The sequence below is a fragment of the Ovis canadensis genome, chromosome 13, assembly GCF_042477335.2.
Source record: "Ovis canadensis isolate MfBH-ARS-UI-01 breed Bighorn chromosome 13, ARS-UI_OviCan_v2, whole genome shotgun sequence".
In the NCBI taxonomy this organism is placed as follows: Eukaryota; Metazoa; Chordata; class Mammalia; order Artiodactyla; family Bovidae; genus Ovis; species Ovis canadensis.
Window position 1 is genome coordinate 32,267,423 of NC_091257.1, and position 18,084 is coordinate 32,285,506.

At 39.4% G+C, this 18,084-nt stretch overlaps 1 protein-coding gene across 1 annotated transcript in view; it reads right to left on the reverse strand.

The window, feature by feature from the left end:
* Positions 1–18,084, reverse strand: part of LOC138417353 (ankyrin repeat domain-containing protein 26-like) — a 58,254-nt gene that overhangs the window by 36,805 nt on the left and 3,365 nt on the right. The window contains 9 exon segments of the mRNA XM_069547265.1: positions 80–176; positions 1,638–1,707; positions 2,725–2,758; positions 3,813–3,854; positions 5,566–5,633; positions 7,795–7,932; positions 9,473–9,579; positions 15,800–15,973; positions 16,135–16,249. Of these exon segments, the coding sequence (XP_069403366.1) occupies positions 80–176; positions 1,638–1,707; positions 2,725–2,758; positions 3,813–3,854; positions 5,566–5,633; positions 7,795–7,932; positions 9,473–9,579; positions 15,800–15,973; positions 16,135–16,249 (845 nt within the window).

An 18,084-nucleotide genomic window follows, 5' to 3' on the forward strand; every position in this document is an offset into this window, starting at 1 on the left:
TGGTGATTAGAACATATCAGCAATCCCATTTTAATTCAACGTTTTGTCAAATGACTTTTCTATAAAATACAGTTCTTACCTTCTACTTGTCCATGTACTGTCTTTTTTCCTCTTGGACCAGCAGCTCCAGATAAACAATCCACATACTTCTCTGGAAGGCTCTCAGAGATACTCTGCTAAAATTAATGTTAATAATGAGTTGCATGAAGATTTCCTAATCCCTTTTGAAGAAAATACCCTACTTTAAAAAACTGCCTACTTTGAACCCAGTTAAGACAGGTTTTGCCAAGATCCCATAACTGCTAAGTGACAGAACTGGTTTCAGAATTCTGAGGAGAATGTATGGCTTGAAAAGAAATATTTAATAGAATACAAGATGGGGCTAAAAAGAAGGTCAACAACTTTTAATCTAAAATTCTCAGCTCACAGTTGGAGGACACTGAAAAATATAGTGTAATCTTTTTTTTTTTAATCACATATTTCTTATTTATTTCCATGCTATGCAGGACCTCATTCCTCAATATAACTCAAGTGAACTTCTACATCCTAAATATTAAAAAGGGAATATAAAAATAAGTCATATTTTCAGAATTCAGATTTAACAGATATATTATATATAGTATATTACCTATAACATATTTGTCTCTTCACTAATTCACATTCAAAAACTATTAAAACGGCTCTTACATTCACGACCTATGCTACACGCTCCAGGAGGTGCACAACTGTTTCCTGAACTTCACTCATTTATACGGATTCAGGGTCTATAAGATGAATATTTAAATGAGGATAGTACAAAATCTCTGAATTCTGAAGTTTCAGAATATGACACAAGGACTTTGAGTAGGTTTTTTTAAAACTAAAATAGAAAAATAAATCTGACGTTGTAAGTTTTATCCTACAGTTATTAAAAGTCTCTGCTCCTACAGCTGGTTATTATTTTAGGCAAAACATGTATTCTTCAATGAGATGAAGAGTTGGGAATATCCTCTTAATGGAATGCTTTAGAAAACACAGGAGAATCCCTTTATAATATGGATTTTGAGAACAGAATTTTAATTTCTAAATCTCATCATATCAACAATTATTTTAGTCTTAATGCAGAGCCAAAACAAAACAGAGAAAAAAAAATTTTTTTAAACTACCCTCTTAACAACTCTAAAAAAACAAAATAAAGTGTCTGGGGGTGGGGGGTCGGAAACTAGGTGATATAGGCTATATAGTTTTGGAACTGAAAGGCTCCAGGAAGATTCCGCGGTCATTACAATGTCCAGTAAAGATATCATTATGAGTATTACATAAGTCATGTCATTACGGTTTAAAATTCACAGTAAGACTCTTTATCCTTGACCAAATTTCTTATTTCCTCCACTGTGGGAAAGCTTTTCCCGATACAATTTTTCTGTCACTATGTATTTTTCAGCCCATTTTTTCCTTCACTCCACCTTCCGTATTTACCAAAGTAAAAAAAAAAAAAAATCAACTAGTCATATGTTTATAAAATAGTTTGCTCTGACCAATTTTCCACTGCAAACATAAAACAGTGAGAGGGACACCACTGCTGAATTTTAAAGAGTAAATGCTACATGAAACTAAATTCAGAGCACAAAAACTAATTTCACAACAGAACACTTTACCTTGGTTTCAAAATCTAAGCCTTCATCATTTGATATAAGCCATAAATCATCACCAGGTTTGCTGGAAAACCTTTACAGCAAAAACAGACAACAACAATGAGTGAGAACATTTTTTAAAAAAACATATTTTGATGTGGACCATTTTTAAAGTCTTTATTGAATTTGTTGCCATGTTGGTTCTGTTTTGTATTTTGGCTTTTTGGCCCCAAGGCATGTGGGATCTTAGCTCCCCCAACCAGGGATTGAACCCACACCCCTTGCGTTGGAAGGAGAAGTCTTACTAACTGTCTTAACCACTGCACCAAAGGGAAGTCTCCAAAACAGTCTTTAGTTACACCTGTTTCTGCTTCTATCTTTCCCAATCTATGAAATATCTAGTTAAGGCTCATTCTTAGTTTCCTTAACAAAGAGTGACAGCCGATATACTGGCAGAGCCTGAAAATAATTTGATTTCACCAAGTCCTAATCGGTGACCCTAAAATCCAATTGATGGACTGACATAACTTTTGTTTCCCCAAACTGGAATAAACCTGATGACTTAAAGTGGAAGGATATGCTGCTCCGTCTCCATTGTCTGTCCCTGGTTCAGAAACTAACCTGTGTCCATCAAAAATAGCAGTCTTGGTTCTCCAGTAGGGGAAACACTTATTGGGAAGGCCCCACTTCTCCCCTTTACTCTAAAGGGAGTACAGGAGTTCCCCACAATGTCTAAAACTTAAAATGGACACAAGTCAAAGAACTACATTATATCTTTAGTTTATATGCTACATGGGTACTTCTCAATCTTTGCTGAGGGACACAAGAGTGGACATGGGAAACAGGCAGGCCAGCTGTCAAATCACAGGTCAACTCATTTTAACCATGGAATCATGGGTCAATTCATCAACCTCTGAACCACAGGTGGCTAATTAAGTAAAAGTAGGACATAGCTACTTTACATAGCTGCTGTGATGACTCAGTGAGGTCACAAATGTTAAGCACATAATGCAGTGTCTAATCCAGAGGAGAACGTTCAACAAACATTAGTTTCTCTTCCCTGTGTTCCCTTACCTAAACATACAATTTTAAAACATCCATAAAATCCTACCTGCTTAAAGAATCTTCTTCAGAATTCTCATCCACTATTAAAGAAAAAAGTAAGACATTTAAATTAACAAAAGAAAAGTATAGAATATTAAAACCTCAAGACTGATGCTCTGCTTAAAAGTATTCCTTTGGGAGCACACCTGGAGCCCACACTAGAGGGAACAGTGATTGTACTATACTCGCAGGCCATTAATGCCTAAGACTCACTCCTCTCCTTTATATCATCAAATGCAAAACAAAAAAAAGAAGAAAGAAGGGCTGTTTACAATGACCATAATCCTAACCAAACTCTAGAAGACTGACACAAAGTTATACTATACCATTAATAGAATCAGTACTATAAACTGACAATAGCACATTTAAAGAGCACAGTATTTCTGGACTTTCATCGCCTGGAGCAGTGAACAGAGAACAGGTGTCTTGCTGGGACATAACACAACTTCTCTGGCTCTTCAGTTCAGAATGAAAACACCCTCTCACAGGGAAGCTTGGTCTACAGGCACTGAACTTCAGAGCGTGGTAAAACATAGGAAACAAAGTCTTCCTGGCCCTCTTTCCAGATGCAAGAGAAGTATGAAAGATGTAGCGATTCCAGATTTAGAAAGAATAATCTCTTGAAAGGAAGGTGGGGGAGGGCAAATGGGTAAAGGGGGTCAACTGGGTGGTGAGGTTGGGGACTAGACTTGTAGTGGTGAGCAGGCAGTAGGGCACACATAAGCTGAACTTTTAAAAAAAGTTTTAAATATATATATGTGTATATATATATATACACGCACATACACTAATATATTTAAAAAGAATCTCTTGAGACTATGTCCTTCCACTGCTCAAGAGTATCTGAACCACACAGAGCAGGATGGTCCAAACAGTCCTGTGTACTAGTGAGGGGTATCATTATATCAATCCTCCCCATTATATGGCAAATGTTGACAGAAATCATGCTTCTTCAGGTTGGAAGGCATACATCATCAGATCCGAAGCTGATGAACAAGGGGAGGGATGGAAGGAAGGAGGGGGTGATGGACTCTGGTGCTCTTGGACAACATTTCACCTGTGTCGTTTTGATCTGATGCTGGAGGGATGACTCACGTGCAATGACTTCACGGGGAGAGGAGTCCTGGTAGCTCACGCCTGGAGGGCAGGGGCAGTGATTTTTAAATGTTTGCACTCTGTGACATCAGAACAATGCTTAGTACATAAAAGACATTTGACAGTTATCTGTTTAGTGAACAAATGAACAAATAAATAAGCATGTTTTCTTTGAAAATTTTGTTTAGAAAAATACAGAAAGTAGCCAGGGACAACTCTATTCTATTCTGAGCATATTGAAAACCAAGACTCTATGTCATTTCTGTATCTCCTCTGACATATTAAACCAGCCTACAGTTCTTTGATGGAACTGTATGTTTCGTCACCAAGCCGCACCCAACTCTTGTGACCCCCATGGACTACAGCTCACCAAGCTCTTCTGTCCATGGGATTTCCCAGGCAAGGATACAGCATTGGGTTGCCATTTCCTTTTCCAGGGGATATTCCCGACCCACAGATCGAATCCATAACTCCTGCACTGGCAGGTAGATTCGTTACTAACCACTGAGCCACCCTTCGATTAGATAGAGGTTTACTAAGGTAAAGGTGTCCTCAGACAGCTTGTTCAATGTGCTAAGCGCCACCAGGAGGGGACCTAACACTGTTTTTGTTAATGTGAAGCATTCTTAGTGCTTTTATTAGAAACTGCAGGGTCCCAAGTTCATCTATTTGAATATCTATTATGATAATCTTTTAACTGATGGCAAGAGAACATCTTGTTCTTTCAAAACTATACTGTCATGACAATTATCCAACACAGAAGTAAACATTTGGTCCTAATAAAGTCAACCTATCTCACTCTTTCTGGATCTGTAAGGAATGAAGTTGGTAACAGAAACCTTGTTGGTACAATAGGCAAAATAACTGGTTTTCAACCAGGCATTGCTTTTCTGCCTTCTGTACTATTGGTAAGTATCTTTCAAAAATAATCTCTCACTGCCATGCTGCACACTGGCTCAGCTTTGCAGTTCTTATTGTTTATCATTTCTTAGCCTACCAGGAAGGGATTATTGAGGTTCCCAGTTTTAATGATGGTAACTTTTTTAGTGAGACTAATCACTACACAGTAACTAATAACTTCATTCACTAAATGTAAACCATTTGTAAAAGTTAAAGTTCACTTTTATAAGAAGTCTAATTTGCTATAATATGATTATAGATGAAATATACATCATACTAACTTAAAAATTTTTTTTCTTATTTATACAAAGATCTAATTAGGGCCATATTAAATACATGAATTTCTTTTCAGACAATACTGTCTCTGATTTTAAATTACCAACAATTAACTTCTTAAACAATTCTGAACACTAGACTATTAAGAAATTAATTAAAAAAATAAAATACACATGCTGCTGCTGCTGCTCAGTTGCTGCTCAGCTGCTTCAGTTGTGTCCAACTCTGTGCGACCCCATACACGGCAGCCCACCAGGCTCCCTTGTCCCTGGGATCCTGCAGGCAAGAACCCTGAGTGGGTTGCCATTTCCTTCTCCAATGCATGAAAGTGAAAAGGGAAAGTGAAGTTGCTCAGTCGTGTCCGACTCCTAGCGACCCCATGGACTGCAGCCTACCAGGCTCCTCCATCCATGGGATTTTCCAGGCAAAAGTACTGGAGTGGGGTGCCATTGCCTTCTCTGGAATACACATGCAATTTACACTAACTTTTTCATAGTTCTTGCATTATTGAAACTTCCTCACTCCTACCTTTTCTGTGGTAGAATCACCAAGAGTAACTCTTTAGCAGATGACATACCTGGCTTGCTATTTTCAAGAGGAGTTTTAGGTCTCTCTTCTTTATATTCAGAAATCATTTGGCGAATGCTATGCATTAAAAATGTAATAAATAATATTTTAACACTAATATGAAAAACAACTATCAAATTCTTAATCATATCAGACAAGGTCAGAGATAGTATCAAAACTTCAATTGTCCCATACATTTCAAGTTTCTAGGTTTTACAAACTTTTATTTAGCATGTATTTAAAGGAGAAAGAAAAGGAAGATGAAGTAGTCATGAACTGAGGGCAGTATAGCTCCGTTAATTAACTAGATTTAGCCTGGCATATGAAAACTCTCTTGAACTTGGAAATCCTAGCTCTGTAACCAGCTGCTCTTTGCTCCTAGTTAAGTTGCTTCTCTTCACTTCAAAGTCTTCCTCTACACAACCGGGATCTTACTGCCTTATTTCACAAGGGGATTAAGAAGATTTAATGAGCTAATATGCCCCCCAAATGCTTGGAGAAACAGTCAAAGATTGGAATAATTTGTTCTTGAACTTTATTGCTGGAACTACTTTGGAATTCCAAGTAAAACCCAATGTGTGTTTTTTTCATACGTTTAACATTCAAGGGTTGCACGAAACTGTTATTAATTCTGGTGATCAGCTATTCTTTGTGGTCTGTAATTTAGGGACTCTCAGCTCTTATATAATGTGTACCTTAATTTATTTATAAAATATGAACTCACTACATTAGATAACATAATTAGCCCCCATCATTGCAGCTAATCACACCAAGAGCTAATCATAATCCAGACCTGGCCTGGACCACTACCCTTCCTTCTCTACCTACTCAAACTCTGCACCAGCAGATCTTTCTGACAATGATGCTTAATCTCCATGATCGTCTCCAATTCACTTGGAAGATATATTCCTACTCCTACAGTAGACACTGGCAAGTCCTAGACAGGGCTTACCTCTCTGAATTCAACTATCTTACTTGAGATTTAGGGATTTCTGGTGAATGGGTTCCTTATGAGACAGACTCTGAAAACATTTAAGGTGGAGGCAGATATAAATCCTTTGGAAGATTTTCATTATTACAGGAAACTGATCCCACGAAGGGCCAACGGTAATTTAGGAATCTCAGGCAAGCCAGCACCCACTACCCTAGGAAGGATGACGGGAAGCCTATGACCTAAGAAAAGGTGCCCCCACAGGACAGAAAGCTGCCTTGAGGTTCAGGTCTAGAAACCAAGGAGAAAAGGAAGTCTGCTCAATCCCTGCAGGAGGACCTGAACCTCTCTGACAGCCTAAAATGGTCCCCACTGAAATCTGCTAGCAGAAAAGATAAATAAGAACCTCAACCGCACCTCATCGTGAAGATCTAGGCTTATACATGGGCTCCACATAAGGCTTCTGAGTGTGGGGGGGAAGCTAGGAGGCCCAGCTGCCAGAACTGGGAGCTGGTGCTTTGCAACAGTGACTTGAGCTACAAGCATACACATGAGAACAAAGAAGCTGTGACTCTGAAGTTGATGTGTGCATCACATGAAGACTGGGGAACCTGGACCCGCAGGGGCAGCCTGGGAGTAAAGGTCAACTGTAAACCAACTGAAGGACGAGTTTCTTTTTTTTTTTTTTCTTTTAAAATGATTTTATTAAAGGTCTTTATAGAGCCACATCCAGACTCCAGATCCAGCTGCCAAGGAGACCCTGTCAAGACTAGTTGTAGTAGCAGTGCTACAGCAGTAGAATCAATACAAGCAACAGAATGATGAGAATGAATTATTTTTTTCCCTCCAAATGACGTGTGGAAGAGGACTGTCTCATTGATCTTAGGGAATCCGGGGGTTCTTGGAAAATTCAAACAGGAGCAGCATATAGAGAGGCAAGTCCTCAAGGGAAAACAGAGGATTTGCTGCTGAACCGAATATTTCAAGACCCAAATAACTAGTTAGAAATATCACAACTGTGACACTATTTGTACCCCATACAGAGAGGTTACGCTGGGAATGAAATGGCTAATGTTAGGCTCTCTAAGAATCAAGGTCTACATGTCCTGAGATAAAGAATCCCGAACCCATGGCCACATGTAACTAATCGGCCTTTGCTTGGCTTTCAGCTGATGAGGGGGAACATCTCACCCCCATTCCCACACTGCCTGCACCAAACTGGAGCTCTCACTGGTCAGGTATTATAACAGTTAAAATTATTTTTGGCTGCAGTTTAGTGATAACTGGAGTTTTAATGGGAATACTTACATATTAAAGCCACTAATACTAGCATAGTCTTCTGCAGTCCATCCAAAAACATCTTGAGAAAAGATGTCAACACCTTGCTGAAGAAGAAGACCAACTACATTTGCTAATCCATAACTGACAGCAAGCATGAGGGCTGTTCTGAAACAACAGAGAGATGACTTCAGCCTCAGGATGTTGAGCTTAACTTACTTAAACAACTAATTTGATACGCTTTACCAAGTTAACATCTTGCCTTTCCATGGAGAACTGACAATTTACAGGCTCGTGTTCATCTTTGTAAATTACCTCCAAGGTTAAAATGAAGAGATGGAAAAGAGGCCTCCTGTCCCACTGGGATGGCACGCAGCAGCAGTTACTATTTCAAAAGTCCCTGATGGGGCTTCCCTCGTGTGCCGGTGGCTAAGACTCCATGTTCCCAATGCAGGGGGCCCAGGTTCCACCTCTGGTCAGGGAACTTGATCCCACATGCTGCAACTAAGAGTCCCCACAATTAGGACCCCACACAACCAAATAAATAAATAAATAAATAAAATTTTTTTTAAATAATAAAGTCCTTGATGGACAAAAAACAATGTTGAAGTCACTTATCTGAGCCAGGTGACTATTTAAGGGATGAATTCCCCATTTCCTCCTTAGTCTGATATATTAGGCTGCAAAGTCAGCTGGAGGTTGGGTTAAGGAAAGGCTACTTGCAGGTTTAAAACAAAAATATTAACAATAATGGGAATAAAAACAGTTATGGTGGCAGTTAATGATATTGACAAGCATGTGCTAGGCACTAAATGAAAAAGCTATATATAAAATCTTTCTTACACATAGCCAACTTTGAAAGATGCATTACTATTCACTTTTTGTATCAGGAAACTTATTTGCTGATGATAAGTAACGTGCCCAATGATAAGTAATGTTAGGGTCATACCCCTAACAGGCAGGAAAGCTAGGAATTGAACCCAGTCTGAATCCAAAGCCCATCATTTTCATCTGTACCATCTACCTCTGACTTGTCTGTTAAAGGAACTGTTTATCCAATTAAAGCTGTCTTTCTTCCTTCTAGTTGCATTAAAAATGAAAACATCAAAATGTACTAGAAATGAAAAAGGATAAAAACTGATGAGCCCACAGGATCTGGTGACAGTGATTAATAATGACTTTTTCGTTGCTGTTGTTGTTTAGTTGTTAAGTTGTATCTGACTCTTTTGCAAACTAATAACATCAGCATTCTCCAAAGAAAGTAATTTAATGCAAAGAGTTATCCAAAAGACAAAATCATGTCCTTTATGTGAGTATGCATCTTTAAAAATATATATATACATAGTAGAGGTTAAAGAATTATTTAAAAGAATTAAGAAATTCAATACTGTCATAAGGTAAACTAAAAAGCAGAATCAATATTTTATAAAGCTAATAAAACTAATATGAAATCCCTCAGCTACTATAAGATGGACCAAAAAACAAAAAAGACAGGTTGCATATGACATTAGTCAATATTATAAAGGAATAGGAATCCTGCTATATATTCCTGCTATATACTCTTCTTCATAATTCCCAGTCAGAAAAATTGATTTTCTACCTAACTGATGATGTGTTGATCACAAACAAATCCTCTTATTCATTTAATCTTGGTATTACCACCCTAGAACAGCACTAAGGTTTTTAAAAAGAAAAAGAACAACGGTACCTTTTCAAGTTACCAACCGCATGTGTATTTGCTCCTTTTTTAACTAAAAACTCCACCATTTGCTCTCTCTTTTCAATTATAGCAAGTAACAGCGGTGTGAGGTTATTCTGTAAAACAGGGAAAACCATTTCTAATGTACACAGTTAACCTATTTTTAAACTGAAATTAAAATCGTGCAATAGATTCTCTGAACTGAAACATATAACTCAGAAGGTAAATAAAAGGGAGCCCCCTCCTCATCCCCCTGTCCACCTTCTTTCTCTTTAATATGCTCCTCCTCTGGGCCTTCGCTAGTGGTCCAGTGGCTAAGACTTGAGCTCCCAATGCAGGGGGTCTGGGTTTCATTTAGCTACTAAATCACCTGCATATTTTAGGAACAATGCTGAGGCAGAAATATATACTATCTGTAGCACGCATAGGGGCTTCCCTGGTGGCTCAGAGGTGAAAGCGTCTGATTCCAATGAGGGAGACCTCGGTTCAGTCCCTAGGTTGGGAAGATTCCCTGGAGAAGGAAATGGCAACCCATTCCAGTATTCTTGCCTGGAGAATCAAATCCCTTATGATTATACAGTGGAGAAATAGAGAAATAGATTTAAGGGCCTAGATCTGATAGATAGAGTGCCTGATGAACTATGGAAGGAGGTTCGTGACATTGTACAGGAGACAGGGATCAAGACCATCCCCATGGAAAAGAAATGCAAACAAGCAAAATGGCTGTCTGAGGAAGCCTTACAATAGCTGTGAAAAGGAGAGGTGAAAAGCAAAGGAGAAAAGGAAACACATAAGCATCTGAATGCAGAGTTCCAGAGAATAGCAAGGAGAGATAAGAAAGCCTTCTTCAGGGATCAATGCAAAGAAATAGAGGAAAAGAACAGAATGGGAAAGACTAGAGATCTCTTCAAGAAAATTAAGAGATACCAAGGGAACATTTCATGCAAAGATGGGCTCAATAAAGGACAGAAATGGTATGGACCTAACAGAAGCAGAAGATATTAAGAAGAGGTGGCAAGAATACACAGAAGAACTGTACAAAAAAGATCTTCACGACACAGATCATCATGATGATGTGATCACTAATCTAGAGTCAGAAGTCCTGGAATGTGAAGTCAAGTGGGCCTTGGAAAGCATCGCTACGAACAAAGCTAGTGGAGGTGATGGAATTCCAGTTGAGCTTTTTCAAATCCTGAAAGATGATGCTGTGAAAGTGCTGCACTCAATATGCCAGCAAATTTGGAAAACTCAGCAGTGGCCATAGGACTGGAAAAGGTCAGTTTTCATTCCAATTCCAAAGAAAGGCAATGCCAAAGAATGCTCAAACTACCGCACAATTGCACTCATCTCACACGCTAGTAAAGTAATGCTCAAAATTCTCCAAGCCAGATTTCAGCAATATGTGAACCGTGAATTTCCCGATGTTCAAGCTGGTTTTAGAAAAGGCAGAGGAACCAGAGATCAAATTGCCAACATCCGCTGGATCATGGAAAAAGCAAGAGAGTTCCAGAAAAACATCTACTTCTGCTTTATTGACTATGCCAAAGCCTTTGACTGTGGATCACAATAAACTGTGGAAAATTCTGAAAGAGATGCGAATACCAGATCACCTGACCTGCCTCTTGAGAAACCGATATGCAGGTCAAGAAGCAACAGTTAGAACTGGACATGGAACGACACACTGGTTCCAAACAGGAAAAGGAGTACATCAAGGCTGTATATTGTCACATTGCTCATTTAACTTATATGCAGAGTACATCATGAGAAACGTTGGACTGGAAGAAGCACAAGCTGGAATCAAGATTGCCGGGAGAAATATCAATAACCTCAGATATGCAGATGACACCACCCTTATGGCAGACAGTGAAGAGGAACTAAAAAGCCTCTTGATGAAAGTGAAAGAGGAGAGTGAAAAAGTTGGCCTAAAGCTCAACATTCAGAAAATGAAGATCATGGCATCCAGTCCCATCACTTCATGGGAAATAAATGGGGAAACAGTGGAAACAGTGGCTGACTTTATTTTGGGGGGCTCGAAAATCACTGCAGATGGTGATTGCAGCCATGAAATTAAAAGACGCTTACTCCCTGAAAGAAAAGTTATGACCAACCTAGATAGCATATTTAAAAGCAGAGACATTACTTTGCCGACTAAGGTCCATCTAGTCAAGGCTATGGTTTTTCCTGTGATCATGTATGGATGTGAGAGTTGGACTGTGAAGAAGGCCGAGCGCTGAAGAATTGATGCTTTTGAACTGTGGTGTTGGAGAAGACTCTTGAGAGTCCCTTGGACTGCAAGGAGAGCCAACCAGTCCATTCTGAAGGAGATCAGCCCTGGGATTTCTTTGGAAGGAATGATGCTAAAGCTGAAACTCCAGTACTTTGGCCACCTCATGCGAAGAGTTGACTCATTGGAAAAGACTCTGATGTTGGGAGGGATGACTCAATGGACGTGAATCTGAGTGAACTCTGGGAGTTGGTGATAGACAGGGAGGCCTGGCGTGCTGTGATTCATGGGCTCGCAAAGAGGCAGACACTACTGAGCAACTGAACTGAACTGAACTGTAGCATGCATAACCTATCCAAGGATGACCATGAGTAAACTCATAAGGTTTACAGACAGTCCAGTGGGAATATTATTGTCTATATGAACATGCGGACAGAAAACTTTTTTTTTTTTTTTTTTTCAAAAAACCGAATGTGGGAACCATGTTTTACTGCTTTCTCAGAAATGTCTCCTGGAATTTAATCTTACTCATTCTCTCCTCCTTGCTTGCTCTTCCCGGACTCACCCCCCTCAAGACAGGTCAGCATTAGCCAGATGCTATCTGCATGCAAAATGACCCCACCCCACCTTATCTTCAAAGACTTTTCTTGATGACTCTCATGTGATTACCTCCAGACCTCCAGGAGGAAGCTTCCACAATCCCCAAATTCTGGTCTTTGTCTTGCTTTACTGCTCTTAGTTAAAGATTACAAGATAAGTTACCAATAAAAATACGCTCAGCATCTTCTTGGGCAGTTGCTCTTCTGTAAGCTCTCCCTGCTCTCTCTCTCATAATCTTGTGTGTTTCTGAGAATTATTTAGTGCAAAACCACCACAATCAACTTAAAAATTCTAATTCGAAAAATTCAATCCCATTCTTAAGAGATCCTTTCAAAATATGAAATCGATGACTACTTAGATTGTCTTTAAAACCTTGAAATATTTATCAAAATAAACTATAAAACAAAACTTGGAAACTCAAATGCTTATGGAGGAAAAGCTGGTGAACTGAGTAAGTGAAAAAGCCAGGTGAGGCCAGTAAACCCAAGAACACATCCCCCATATTGAAGGGGTGGCCCTGCATGCTGACCAAAGAGTAGGATGGGCAAGGGGGACCAGATTTGGTTTTTGGAGAAGCCTGAACTGCAGACTTCTGCATGAGTCTCCTAAATTTTAAATGCTGACTCAGTGTGTCAACTAAACGAAACATACCCAAGGGCCACGTCTGGTCTACGGCCCACTTGTGGTTTCACGTTGACTGTTTCCAAACAGGTGGATGTAAAGCAAATACTTGTATGTGAAACCTTTCCTTTCTTTAGTATCATATGTTTCACAAAAAACATGGGTCCCAATATGTAATAAATATGGCTATTAAGACCCATAACTCAATTAAAAATAAATTCTTTTAAAAAGACTCATAACTCACACATCAAAAATGTTTCCACTGCCTGCTGAAACTACAATCTGTCTCCAGAATTCCTCTAGATTGTTAATCAAATGGATAATGAGGTCCTAAGACTGCTGAAACTAAATTATTAAAACAATTCCCATCTGTACTGTTACTAACTTCATGGATTTTAAAGCTCTCATCTGCTTATGCCAGGGGTCAGCAAATCTAACAGACACACTGCAAGAGTCTGTCCTGCAGATGACACCAAAAAAGGCTCATGAGTTATTATTACCGCAGTCAGGAAAACCCTGTTGCTAACAAACATCCGTTGACCTAATGACCTAATGATCATAAGAGAAGGTGCAAAATCCTTAAAGGCTCAGACTCTACAGATGAAGTGACTTGGCCATGAGCAAATCTCTAAAGACTTCTGGAGTGCCACTGAATGATTAGTGGTTGGAAGGAAAAGGAGTTATTGTTCAAGCCAACAGATATTTCCAATAATATTTTTTTAACTTCTCAATCACGGGGCAGAGAAAAAGTCAAGGCTAATATTGTTGGAAAGGAGGGAGCTGATGGAAGTACCTAGCATTTATCAACCTCCAACTCTTTAGAGATTACTTTTCTTTCAGATAGGTGCATTTAGAAATTACACTTATTCACTCCATAGTTTTTCATCAAGGACTGTATCAGAATCTCAAGGAAATAATTCTAAATATACACGTCCAAGCCTTCCTTGATCTATTCAGCCAAAATCTTCAGAGAACAGCCTAGGCTTATAAATTTTTTTAAATACGTTTTCCCAAGTGATTGCAGTTCACTAGCACAATCTAGCAAGAATAAGTGCAGTAACCACACCAGTCTCATCTCTCTTACCCACAAGGCCAATTCCTTCTATTACTTGAGGATTTGAAAAAAAAGAAAAGTGTAAGAGGTAAGAGTCATCAAAACTGGAAATTCTTTCATTTTCCTCAGTAAACAGGGTTAGAACAGGGACTGGTAAACTCAAAAGGCAACCTGGTCTCATTATTTATAGACCCCTTACTTTCCATCAAGACATTCTAGATGGGAGAGCAGACTCTAGACTCTTATCTAAATGGCTGTTTCTGCCAGAATAGGATAAGATGTTAGTTAATTATTTGTTCTTCTCTCTTATTTCCCACTTAATTGCCACCTGTTCACTGCCAGTCTGATTTCCTCAGAGTCTTCCTAAAACTGGTATCTAGGCAAATTTACAATTCACTCCCTCTCTTTCTTAAAATAACAGCTATTATTCCTGGAAACTGAAAAGCACCTTACAGAAATATATAAACTGAAGGGAATAAAAAGCAAAAACTAAAACCTCGGGATTCCGTGGTGGTGCAGTGGCTGGGTCTCAGTGCTCCCAGGAAAGGGGGCCTGGGTTTGAGCCCTGGTCAGGAAACTAGATCCTGCATGCTGAAACTAAGCCCAGCACAGCCAAATAAATAAATATTAAAATAAATAAATCCTCTTCTTGGTATTTCCCAATTGCCAAAGTTCCAACTTCACTTGCATTTTTCACTTGCTTGCTTCTTTTCCTTTCCTTTTACCCTCTTAAGACTTGTGCTATGAGAGAGAAATCATGTTTATATAAGTCATTTTTCATAAAATGGGAATTTGTTAACAGCAGCAAGATTTCTATTATGTTGTAAAACGCTTTTATTATGTTTTAATTTTAAGACAAAGTCTACTTCAGAGGGAAATTTTGTTTCACTGTGTTACTTTAGACTAATTGGGGAAAAAAACCCAACTTGAGTGGGGGAATATATTTGGAAAAAGTTCTGCCTTTAACAAGTGCAGTGTTACCACAAATATCTGCCATAAACACATGAATGAACGCTTTGCTCTCTAATACTTCTTCAGAAATATGTGTAAAGTGAAATCTTAGACAATTTGGTTCTTTCAAAATACTTTCCCTCAGGGAAGGCTGCAGCTTCCAAACACAGGAAACTGAGCCCACCTGTGAGAGTGGAGGGAGTTCCTGGTGGAGCTGCAGCTGCAGGACGTCACGTGTGTCCTGGAGAAAGAGCAGGAGGGGCGGCTTCGCCATCACCAGCTCCACACGCACAGATGCAGCCCCACCAAGCAGCTCCCCAGGGCTGAGCGCGGGAGACCCCGAAGTGTACATCGCAAACCAAGTGGTCACCAGCACAAGTGAACGCCCTTGCTGGGAGTCAAACATGACCTGACCCTCTTGGCCAGATCTCAGAACCGGGGTCCTGGAGGGCTCAGGGCTCCAGGCCTGCTGCCTCCCAGGCCCACTTGCACTCACCCTGCTCCCCTTCATGGGCACTGGGTCTCCTTCTTCCTCCCACCCATCCAAAGGGGCACCCACACATTCCCTGAGCCCCTGGAAGCAGCCACTCCTCACATCGCTTCACTCCCCCCAGGCCTTCACCATTTGTGGGCTCTGCGCCTACCACTCACTCCCGGGCACGTTCTGATGGGAAATCTTCCTTCTGGCTGGGAGACAGAGCTTTGCCCTCTCTGTGGGCTCCAACATCTTTCCCCACCCCCTGCAGCGGCTTTGGAATTGTTCCCATGATAACAGCGCTTGATGGACACTATTCAGTTTACCTATTTACATAGTTAGAAATAAAACACTTCTAGTTTAAAAAAATGCTTTGCAAATATTTTGTAAATAAAGTTGGTTGAGATATACCTTGTTCCTGGCTTCTATATTGGCATCGTAGGAAAGCAGCTTTGCTGCGAGTGATATATTCTGGCACAACACAGCATAGTGAAGAGCGGTGTTCCCACTGACATCCACGACATTTGGGTCGGCACCATGCTCCAGCAGAAGAGTCGCACACTCCTCTTCTTGGCATTCTATGGCCTGTCAGTGTTGTGCCAAGAAACAGAGTGTAAATTCTAGGAATTCAAAGTAAACGGTCCATAAGCTTCACCGGTCTGCTATATCTAACTGAGATGAATTCACTTTAGTCTCAGTAGTTAAATCACATCCACCTCGTGTGGACACGGTTCACTGCCCTATACCTTCATCAGTGCGGTCCTGTTTTCATTATCACAGAGGTTAAGCAGGCATTTTCTCTCCAGGAGGAGCGTGACCACCGCTGAATGGCCATTGGCACAGGCCAAGTGGAGTGCAGTCCTATGAAAGCAAGAGGAGTTTTCAGGAAACTGTAGTGTTACTGTTTCAAAACAAACAATTGTTCCTGTGATTGAGACATTCAGTAGCATGCTATTCCTATCGCTCTAAAACAAATATTTCGTTTCCTTCTGGAGAAAGCATTAGCTAATGTTAGCATTAGCTCTTCTTAACACAGTAATGAAAGAACAATTTACTTGAATTGAATGACCATGACCTTGAGATTCAGCTCAACTTGGGTTTGAATTTGACTTTCACTCTGTCACTTGGCTGTCGCTCAGCCTCTCTGTGTCTCAATTTCCTCGTCGACAAAATGGAGAGAAAGAAGTAGTTCTCTCACAGGACAGCACTGCGATGCTTCAGTGAGATCCGTGCAAAGGGTTTAGAACCGTTCCTGGCACAGGTAACAGCTCAGTAACTGTTAGGTGATATAATCATAATTATTACTATTACTACTATTTTACAAGGACAACATCTCAGTGAAGTCAAAGGATATCACACCTCCTCTGCAGACACATTTTGAGGATTAGAGACAATACTGTACTTCAACGATTCTAATACGTTCATTTTCTGACATTTTAACGTCTCTGACATTGGAATGAAACGTATAATTCATAATGTCTGTGCAACTATAATTGGTAGCATTTTTGTTTGTACATTTCTCAGTTTTTCTGTTGATCTAATTACCATAAGGTCTTTCTCTCTAAGGTTGCTTCTTTTTAATTAAAGTACAGATGATGCATATTACATATTATTATATATTACAGGTACCCAACATAGTGATTCACAATTTTCATAGGTCATACTCCATTTAAAGTTATTATACGATATTTGCTATATTCCCCATGTTGTACAATACATCCCAGTAGCTGGCAGGATTTTAGTTCCCCCACCAGGTATCGAACCCTGGGCCCACAGCAGTGAGTCTTAACCACTGGACGACCAAGGAACTCCCTAGATTCCCTTGACTTCTGAAAAGGCTGAAAGTTGTCAGAAAATATCAATCCTCAAAAAAAATTCTAAAAAAAATTGAAAGTGAGAAATCATTTTTATCTGTGCCACATTCCTATTAGTGCCAAAAAGACAAGCCCTGTCTGCTATCCAACTTGCCTATAGACAGCTTGATCTACAGAGAGTTTTAAATTTTTTGTGTTGTTAAAATGTTAAATCAATATCCAGATTTCTTTTCTTTTTCTTTTTTTTTTTTTGTGCCGAAATCCAGGAAACTCCAGAATTCTTACTTTTGAAATCATTCTTAGAAAGGTCTTTGGGGTGGGAGGGATGCTCACAAGGAGGGGGATATATGTAACTGATTTATGATGTTATACAGCAGTAAACAACACAACATTGTAAAGCAATTATTCTCCAATTAAAAAAAATTAAGGTTAAGAAACAGTAGAAATAGAAAAAACAGAAGGTCTCTGTCAGCAGATAAAAAATGTATAAATAGGAATCTGAGTTTTATTCTGGTACTTTTCTCACTGTGCATGTTTGAAATGTTTGATCCATACTCTATCTGAAACTTTTTGGTGAGATAAAAATCGAGTTACTTTTCTCTTTTACCAAGTTATTTCTCCACCATCTACACACAGTTTATCATTTCTCACAGGAAAGGTCATCATTTTCAAGTTTTACATGCATTTGGGTGTTTGGGCATTCTGTTCCATTCATTTATCCATCTTTTCAGTTGTTAATAAATGAACACTTTGTGGGCACTTATAGCACATTTTGATATCTAGAAAGGCAAATCTTCCTCTACTATACAAAACTTTTAATTTCACCACAACAATTAAAGGCAGCATATGTAACCCAAAATCTTTAAAACCATGAAATACTGA